The sequence below is a fragment of the Triticum urartu genome, chromosome 6 (assembly GCF_003073215.2).
Source record: "Triticum urartu cultivar G1812 chromosome 6, Tu2.1, whole genome shotgun sequence".
NCBI classification, from domain to species: Eukaryota; Viridiplantae; Streptophyta; class Magnoliopsida; order Poales; family Poaceae; genus Triticum; species Triticum urartu.
The window spans coordinates 565,747,123-565,757,115 of NC_053027.1; the positions used below are offsets into that span (position 1 = coordinate 565,747,123).

General features: G+C 43.1%; 1 protein-coding gene across 1 annotated transcript; it reads right to left on the reverse strand.

Moving 5' to 3' along the window:
- Window positions 1-7,369: 7,369 nt before the first annotated feature.
- LOC125513052 lies at window positions 7,370-9,285 on the reverse strand. The gene is made up of 3 exons (XM_048678094.1): window positions 9,226-9,285; window positions 8,257-9,138; window positions 7,370-8,120 (listed from the first exon to the last, which is right to left on the reverse strand). Exons 1-3 carry the CDS (start codon window positions 9,256-9,258, stop codon window positions 7,611-7,613), a joined length of 1,425 nt encoding a protein of 474 aa, XP_048534051.1. The 5' UTR covers window positions 9,259-9,285; the 3' UTR covers window positions 7,370-7,610.
- Between the last annotated feature and the right edge of the window lie 708 nt (window positions 9,286-9,993).

Consider the following 9,993-nt stretch of genomic DNA (forward strand, 5'->3'; position numbering starts at 1 on the left):
TTTCTTCATGACTTATACATGTTCCTATGACTATGAGATTATGCAACTCCCATTTGCCGAAGGAACACTTTGGGTGCTACCAAACGTCACAACGTAACTGGGTGATTATAAAGGAGTACTATAGGTGTCTCCAAATGTAGATGTTGGGTTGGCGTATTTCGAGATTAGGATTTGTCACTCCGATTGTCGGAGAGGTATCTCTGGGCCCTCTCGGTAATGCACATCACATAAGCCTTGCAAGCACTGCAACTAATATGTTAGTTGTGAGATGATGTATTACGGAACGAGTAAAGAGACTTGCTGGTAACGAGATTGAACTAGGTATTGGATACCGATGATCGAATCTCGGGCAAGTAATATACCGATGACAAAGGGAACAACGTATGTTGTTATGCGGTCTGACCGATAAAAGATCTTTGTAGAATATGTAGGAGCCAATATGGGCATCTAGGTCCCACTATTGGTTATTGACCAGAGACGTGTCTCGGTCATGTCTACATTGTTCTCGAACCGTAGGGTCCGCATGCTTAACGTTACGATGACTGTTGTTATGAGTTTATGCATTTTGATGTACCAAAGTTAGTTCGGAGTCTCGGATGTGATCACGGACATGACGAGGAGTCTCGAAATGGTCGAGACATAAAGATTGATATATTGGAAGCCTATGTTTGGATATCGGAAGTGTTCCGGGTGAAATCGGGATTTTACCGGAGTACCGGGAGGTTACCGGAACCCCACGGGAACTATATGGGCCTTAGTGGGCTTTAGTGGAAAGCTGAAAGGGGCAGCCCAAGGTGGGCTGCGCGCCTCCCCCCTCCCCTAGTCCTATTAGGACTAGGAGAGGTGGCCGGCCCCCTCTCTCTCTTTCCCCCTCGGGGATTCCTAGTCCAACTAGGATTGGGGGGGGAGTCCTACTCCCTGTAGGAGTAGGACTCCTCCTGCGCCCTCCTCCTGGCCGGCGGCCCCCTCCCCCTTGGCTCCTTTATATACGGAGGCAGGGGGCACCCCTAGACACACAAGTTGATCATTGAGATCGTTCCTTAGCCGTGTGCGGTGCCCCCTGCCACCATATTCCACCTCGATCATATCGTTGTAGTGCTTAGGCGAAGCCCTGCGTCAGTAGAACATCAAGATCGTCACCACGCCGTCGTGCTGACGGAACTCCTCCCCGAAGCTTTGCTGGATCGGAGCCTGGGGATCATCATCGAGCTGTACGTGTGCTAAGAACTCGGAGGTGCCGGAGTAACAGTGCTTGGATCGGTCGGATCGGGAAGAAGACGTACGACTACTTCCTCTACGTTGTGTCAACGCTTCCGTTGCGATCTACAAGGGTACGTAGATCATACTCTCCCCCTCGTTGCTATGCATCACCATGATTTTGCGTGTGCGTAGGAAATTTTTTGAAATTACTACGTTCCCCAACAGATATAGCAGTAGCGTGGGTTAATCCACGCTACTGCTAACCTTTAGCGGTAGCGCCGTACCAGTAGCGCTCCTTCCTGCGCTTCTGATATACCTAAAACCCGCGTTGCTGCTAGGCTTTTCCCTAGTAGTGTTAGACCCCAAAAAATAACTTATTGAAAAACATACCCACAAATAATTTTTGTGTAAATAACATGGTAATATGCGGAGGCGCAGCTTTGGTCTATGGGTGTAGATACACCCTATATGGAAAAAGTAGTAATTAAATAAAAAGTCAAACAATCTAAAAATATTTTTGAAATAAACTGAACTTCCCATTGACTTGTGAAAAACCCACAAAAAGAAAAAAAACCTTTGACTTCTTCAAGAAAAAACAATTTTTGGGGCAAAATAATGTGAATAGTGATCTATAATAGCAAATAAAAAGATTGCCCCGAAGTCAGCGCTGGTTTTATTCATGAAAATTTATATACTAATGCAAAAGAAAGTCAAGTTTATATATTCGTGAAATCCTGGCTCCGCCTCTGGATTCCGGGGCCTCCTTGGTCAAAGTAATGGCGAGGTGGCTACCCTTATGTTGATTCCCACTTCAGACCCCGTTTACACGTGAGGTTTTTGGTATTGGTTCGTATGGTGGAGTCTCTTTGTTGTAACCGGTATCTGATTGCATGGGGCGGAAGTAGTTAACCAGGAGAAATCGATGACATGTGGTATGACCGCTAGTATGGTCGGGCACGCTCGTATCACGCATTGCCTTCTTTTCTGGAGCATCAGGCGAAACCTGGTTTCTTCTCATGTGTTAATCTCTTCGTAAACAAGATTCTTGTGACTTCCAATCAACTTATTTTCCCACCAAAAATTGGGATTTTCCAATGAATGTTCCAAATCTCTTGATTCTTGGGATACTGGTGAAATCAGACAAAATGGGCTCGTGAACTTGGTAAAATGTAGTAAATCCTACGTCTATGATGCAGAAATGCTAAATATACTATGACGCGGGGTGCACTCATCAACAGTTGGTCCTCTGGGTGTGCGTTGTTTTAAACTTGGGAAAACTTTGTTTTTGCCATTCTAGTTTTTGCCCACTTTTTTTATGCCACTCTAGAATTTGACATTTCACTTTTGCCACTCTTAACTTTTGACAATATATCACTTTTGCCATTCAGTGGCAAAAGCAAAAAAATTAGAGTGGCAATTGTGATACATTGTCAAAAGCTAAGAGTGGCAAAAGTGAAATGAAAATTATCGTTTTTGCCACGGAATGGCATTTGTAATGTATTGTCAAAAGCAAAGAGTGGCAAAAGTGAGATGTCAAATTCTAGAGTGGCATAAGCAAAATTGACAAAAGCTAGAGTGGCAAAAACAAAGTTTTCCCCTTTAAACTTTATACGTACACTCTCTCCTGTGTATTAAGGCAATGAAAATTTTGTTGGATCAAAATAAGTCACAATTGTAAGGACATCTGAGTTACGAGTAGAGATGGCATCAATTTGGAGGTGGAGACGACACTGATGGTGTAGTACGAGTGACATAATAGAGCAAAAGCATTGAGCCGAAAGCGGATTGATTTAGGTGGAGGTGGCCTTATCTAACACATCATAGGGTAATACTTTTACACATAAGTATTACCCATAATGGTGTAGTAGGAGATCTCAGCAACATAGTCAAAGTTTATAGTGTTATAGTTAAGTAGTGAATTAGCCCATCAAAGGCATAAATTTCAAATTAACTTCTTTGCGGTAGAAATGTTTTAGGAATGTTGATGATATCTTTGCAGGGGGAAGCAAGACTAAACATATAGAATATGATTTCAATAATAAACACATATGATGACTATCTACTAAATCCCCCAAGAACAAGAAGAACAATTATGACCAAGAAACAAGCTAGCGCTGCCAAGAGTGAGAATGGTAGGGGATTAAAGGACAATTACCTCATATAGTCTAGAATCTTCTGCTTTGTCAAATAAACTTGTTAGTCTACTACTCCAGAAACCTCTTAGGAACCACTATGAAGTTATTTGTTACATATACACTCCAAAGAACTCTACTTGGTCTTATAGATAATTAATGATACGATTGGTAATCCCATGATTTTTTATATAAAACATCACAAAGTAAATTTAAAATAAAACAATATTCGTGATGAGAGTATCACTTTACAAGACCATATATATTATAAGCATGACTATGTTATTACTTATGATATTTGTATTCACAAACAATATATATCAAAGAATGTGTCAATACAAATTGAGATATGTTTAGTGCCAATATGAGTTATGAAAATGTATAAAAAGTTCACACAACAAATATGCATTAAAAAGCAAACTAAGACAAAGTGCTTGCGTGTAAAAGGACTAAGGTGAAGCAATAAATGCAAAAAATAAATTTGCCTAAAAGAAAAAAAGACTTCAGGTAGGAGTAGAGTTACTCCTACAGAACATTATCATAAATACAAAAGAACTGAGGTGAAGCAACACTTACGGGTGATTTTGTGTGCCCAATAAGTTTGATTTCCCTTATTACGAGCAGTGTACTTGGGGACTGGAACAAAAGCCTCATCCATGTTATACAACTTGTCTGCACAACAACAAAACAAAAAGGTCAGATGTGCAAAATGATACAAAAAACGACTGCAGAAAGATATTGCAACAATCTAATTACCATTAGCATGCAGGTTATGATAGAACATGGAGCAGCCATCCCAGATGTACTTAGTGCCTTGATAGTTCTTGGGCGTCCCAGGAGGGCACTCTCGCTTGCGAAAATCCCAGGAGGCAGGTACTCCAGCGACCTTTATTGGAGTAATGTGTTCTCTTCAATTCTTGACAAAGCATGTGTCGTTGTTCATATTTGTGTTGTTCTTAATACTTTGCTCACTAGAGGGGTCACACTCCTTTAATATGCCGATGACACAATTATCCTTACGAAAAAGGATGACCTAAAAGCTAACTTGAAAAAGTCTTCTGACAAAAAAACTTAACATTTTCTATTCAAAAGGTTTCAAAATGCCGGTATAAAAAAGAAAATATAAGAATACAATGTTCTTCATTTGAATCCAATAGAATTTTGTTTGCACCAAAAAATATGATTACACTGTAGGAAATAATAAAGAATTCCCGTCTGGAGATCCAGCAAATGTAAAATTTCATATGAATGCGGAATGAAATACAACAACAACAAAGTCTTTAGTCCCAAACAAGTTAGGGTAGGCTAGAGGTGAAACCCTTAAGATCTTGCAATCAATTTATGGTTCTGGCACATGGATGGCAAGCTTCCACGCACCCCTGTCCATGGCTAGTTCTCTGGTGATACTCGAGTCCTTCAGATCTCTCTTTACAGACTCCTCCCATGTTAAGTTCAGTCTAGTCCGGCCTCTCTTGAATTATCACCACGCTTTAGCCATCCGCTATGCACCGGCCTGCACTGAATATGCCAAACCATCTCAGACGATATTGGACAAGCTTCTCTTCAATCGGTGCTATCCCAACTCTATCTCGTATATCATCATTCTGAACTCGATCCTTCCTTGTGTGGCCACACATCCACCTCAACATGCGCACCTAACTATTGAACATGTCGCCTTTTAGTCGGGCAACACTCAGCGTCATACAACATTGCAGGTCAAACCGCCATCCTATAGAACTTGCCTTTTAACTTTTGTGGCACTTTCTTGTCACAGAGAATGCTAGAAGCTTGGCGCCACTTCATCCATCCGACTTTGATTCGATGGTTCACATCTTCATCGATATCCCCATCCTTCTACATCATTGACCTCAAATATCAAAAGGTGTCCTTCTGAGGCACCACCCGCCCATCAAGGCTAACCTCCTCCTCCTTGTGCCTAGTAGTACTGAAATTGCACCTCATGTACTCGGTTTCAGTTCTACTAAGTCTAAAACCTTTCGATTTCAAGGTTTGTCTCCAAAGCTCTAACTTCCTATTGACCCCGTCTGAATATCATCGACTACCACCACATCATCCGCAAAGAGCATACACTATGGGATATCTCCTTGTATATCCCTCGTGACCTCATACATCACCAAAGCAAAAAGATAAGGGTCCAAAGCTGACCCTTGGTGCGGTCGTATTTTAATCGGAAAGTCATCAGTGTCGCCATCACTTGTTCAAACACTTGTCACAACATTATCATACATGTCGAAATACTGAGAAAATTCATATAGGATTCAGTCCTACAAATCAAACAATGAAAAATCTACACAAATTTTTTTCTAAATAATCTAATCATGCAACTGCCTATGGAAATTCTTTGAATAAAAATGAAGATATCCTATAAATCTGCTTTTTTTTCATGCGCAACACTCAAATCCTTATTCTTGTAGGAACATGTCATGACTTTTCAGTCTAGCCTTTTTTTACTCCAACATTTTTAGAATCGTGCATTCCAAAGGGACCCATAACTTTTACTGTTTTACTTACTTCTTGAAAAAAAATAGTATCAACAAGAAAAAAACATCAAATCATGCTCTTTTTTTGTGTTGTTGGTGCTGTTGATGCTGATGCAAAGAACAAAACCAGAGCAAGCATTGTAGGATGTGAAAAATCTAATTAACCATCTGGAACCCGTGGGTCACAAGAGCACTCACTCATGCCGGCCAGCACTCGACTTTCTCTTGTGCCAGAAAACAAGAACTTCCTTCTGTGTACAAATAGCCAACGTGTGTAAGGGCATCTTCAAAGCTGGCCGCAAATATCTTTGATATATGTCCATTTTTATATCTGGACATGATCCACGGATATGATGCCGGAGGGAGCCATTCAAAGTTATTCAAAAATTAATCCTTATTTGTCTGGTTAGGAGGAGAGAGAGGAGAGGGAACCATGCATGTGCGGAGATAGAAAAGAGAGGAGGATGTCCGGACTTTGGTATACTTCCCTCACGTTTGTCTCAGTTTTGCCAAAAAACAGACATCCGAACCACTTCGCGGACCGATGAGGGTCCCCATTGGATAACAGAATTTGCCACAATCAATCCAGACATCATAACCCAGACGTATACCCGAGCTTTGAGGATCTCCTTTGAAGATGCCCTAAGTGGCTAACCCCACATCATGTCAGATAAATCTTTGGTCAAAACCCAAGTGCAGAGGACACCCAGCACGTCTAACTCCTCAAACACACCAGGGTGATCCTTCTCGTTTTTCTCGCTAACCCTAGACCGCTAGGGAAAACTATCCCTTCCAGGCTTCATTGCTCGCCTCCCCTTTGCCTGCCGCTCTGGCAGCCAGTGGCGGGGAGGGGAATGCGGGCGCCTTCACTCAAGTTAGTAATTTAGGTTAGGTGCGGCGCTTGGGTGGATGTTGGTGTGTCTTCTCTGAGTTTGTCCTCCAACCTCCAATCCTCCTCGAGTTCGTCTATCTGGATGTAGTCGACGAAGCTTCGGCGTAGATTCCCGCGGTAGTGAAATTAGGGTTTCTCATCATGTGGTGAGATTTGGTGTCACGTGCTTCAGGTCTATGCGGGTTTAACGACAATCAGTGCGGCTCCAGTGCACTGGTCTTTATGGGCACGTGTATGAAGACTTCACGGGTGTCATCAACAAGGTCAAGCCGGCTCTGACAGGGGAGCGACGACAATGGAACGCGGCTCGTTCTGACGGCAGCAATGGTTATTCAGCTGTTTTAAAATCTTAATGTCATTATTATTTTCGGTGAACTTTTATAATAGATCTAATGCTTTTCGTAATTCAAAAAAAACTGTAGAGGATGATGATGAACTGATCGATTCGGCAAATCTACAGAGCCGCTCCCCAATGGAGCTCAGCTGCATCATTGCGCTGGAGATGGCCGCTCGGGACGGAACTACTCTCACGGCGATCTCCTCGCCGCTACCGCAGCCAGGGATGCTGCCGTTGTTTGTCAGCAAAGCTTGTGTTTGTGCGTCCAGGGAAAACAGAGTGCCGTTGCTCCCATGTATACAAGATAGAAAAAATAATAGAGCATCATTCATAGTACTGAATATTCACTGAATTCAACATAAGCACAAGCACGTACAGCAATGCCACAACATAGATGTGCTTATTTTAGCCATTTCATTGGCCAAAATAGCTAAATGAGTTGTTCCAACAAATTGGTAGCGGTGAAACATTTTTGCAGAAAAACAATAGCATTGACATAGTCTTTGAGATTGGGGAGTCCTTCCAACAAATTCATCTTCAACTCGACCTCATGAGCGGAAGTGAATATTAGGACAAGCCGTCGCCGACACTGTTGTCATCTTCTTCCTCAACAAATCCACCTCCTCACTGGTCCGTGGATAACTCGAAGGACGAACAGCTGCGTGAGGAAACTTTTCGAAACAAAATGGGCACACCTTCCTGTCATGCAGGGATACCTCCCTGATGTTCGCAGCAGCTTGAATGACGCGTCTAATGTATCCGATGAAATTGTCATCGGACTGGAAGCCGTAAATAGTTAGCCTTGCCAGATTGTTCTGCTTAAAATGAGGATCAGATGGTTCCCACTTCACATCCGCTTTCATGCGACTCTTTTGTGACTCCTTTTGGCACTTGTGATCCCATACTGTGATGGAAAGCTCCTCTAGGTATGGTGCAGCTTCAAGAAGGAACATTGTCGAAGCAATATCACATTCTTCAGGAAGATTGTCCAAATCCACAAGCCGCAGTTTGTCGAGCACAGGAGCAAGCACTTTTGAGCGTTCTGGTTGAACCCAAATCTGGGATAGACAAAACAAACTAGAAGTGATAATGTGTTTGCATCATCAAGTTATGCGTAACTAAATTACTACCATCGGACATATGCATCACATACACAATTAATGAGAATGGGATAGAGGTGATTAGAGTGAGTACCTTTTCACTTTGAAACTCCAGATACAGATGGCTTACAGTGGGGGCATTAGCAAGGAGCTTGCTTAGGTTGAGGGTCTTGCCTGAAAGATTTGCATTAGCAAGGCTGAGCTTCCAAAGCTGAGGGACAGTACCAAGAACCAAGGGATTTTCATCACAAAGCCAATTATTATAGGTCATCTGCTGGAGCTTTGGTAGAAAGTCAAGCACCACTGTTTTAAACTCCCCATAGGTGATAACAAGCTCAACGAGTTGAGCGTGTTGTACATGCAGCACGGAACGGACCCCCGCATCACACTCAAAGAAAGACAGGGACTGGAGCCGCTTGCAGGTGCTAAGAATATTGGGTATGTCCGATTCACCAAACCTCATATTCTGCAGTTGCAGGCGTGTGAGACCAGCAAATGCATCTGGACAATCATTTAGAAAATCATTGAACTGCTTAGCAAAGCGCAGGAAATATTCCCCTGTGCAATTAAATGAATCCCTCAGTGTCAAGATTTCAAACTCGGCCGCATCTAGTTTCTGAGTCGCCATAGCGAGCGCAACAGCTTTGCCGATGGGGAGACTGCGAGGACTCAAGAAGAATTTGACCTTCAGCCTGCGAACGGTGATCTGTGGGGACCTTGTACTAAGGATGTTTGCCGTCACGTTGGCCACAACGCCGTTCATTCGCACCAAATCGCGAGGGCTGAGATCGATGACAATCTGCGAGAGCATACCGGGCAGCTTCTGCATTTGCTTCGAGAGGATGCAGTTTTTTACAGCATCAAGCGTGCCCACCCTCTCGAGGATGTTGAGCAGCACGTCATTGGGCAGCTTGCTTAGCATGTCATCGTTGGGCAGCTTGCCTAGCATGTCATCACTGCCAGCTGCTTTCTTCGACTGTAATTAACCAGGGGGAAATTAGTCATCCATGATGGATCGATGCTCATCAAGGGAAAAATTACAATAACAAAACACAAGACTTACATCACGGCGGCGGCGACCCCTATTGAACTTCATGGTAATCAGATCTCAAAAAAGAACAACGTCGGCAAACTTGCGTCGATAAACAAAATGCAAGATAATCGACAATCGACGACGCCCGGGCTGAGCTTATTATAGCCTCCTCCGATCCTCCTCCTAAAAGAGGAGACGGGGAAGGAAACGGAGGAGGCTTTCTAATCTTATTGAAGCTAGTGTAGAATTCGGAAACCGAGTGATGCACTGTTATTTCACAAGAGGCAGACGGGCAGACATATAAAAGTAGAGAGTGGTTTTTATCATACAAACCGAAATCAATCCCTGCGTTCTTCGAATCCGACTGCACAATGGATTTGATCTCCTTCATCTAGAGCATCCGGAGGGACGTGGTTTAGGCGACAAGGGCGGGGAGGACAGTGGCGGCCGCCGCCGCGACGGTGGATGGGGCGGAGGGTGGGTCGGGAATTGGAGAGCGTTTAGGGCAGACGATGCTTCAAGGGAGTGGCCGGCTGCTCCCTAGCGTTTCGGAGTGGCCGGCCAAAAAGGAAATATTTGATCCCCTAATCTATAAAAAATCTATAAAAGAAAATAATTTGTCTCCTCTATGTATAAGAAAATCTATGGGTTTGTCTAGGGCATATCTAGATGTGCTTTAGCAAAACTGAAAATCTAAATCATATTAGAAAAGTATCATGTAAACAGGAAAGAAGGGAGAAAGAATTACACAAGCATGCACGTGAATAGGTGTGAGTGCATTTAATTTGGGTTTTTGAA

What these genes read in the sequence shown, in the direction of transcription:
- LOC125513052 (XM_048678094.1), bottom strand. Translation starts at nt 9,258, where the DNA reads ATGAAGTTCAATAGGGGTCGCCGCCGCCGTGAT. An exon ending in GGGGTCGCCGCCGCCGTGAT is followed by an intron (nt 9,139 to 9,225) that starts GTAAGTCTTGTG and finishes GGTTAATTACAG; the next exon opens with TCGAAGAAAGCAGCTGGCAG. An exon ending in TGGAGTTTCAAAGTGAAAAG is followed by an intron (nt 8,121 to 8,256) that starts GTACTCACTCTA and finishes TGTCTATCCCAG; the next exon opens with ATTTGGGTTCAACCAGAACG.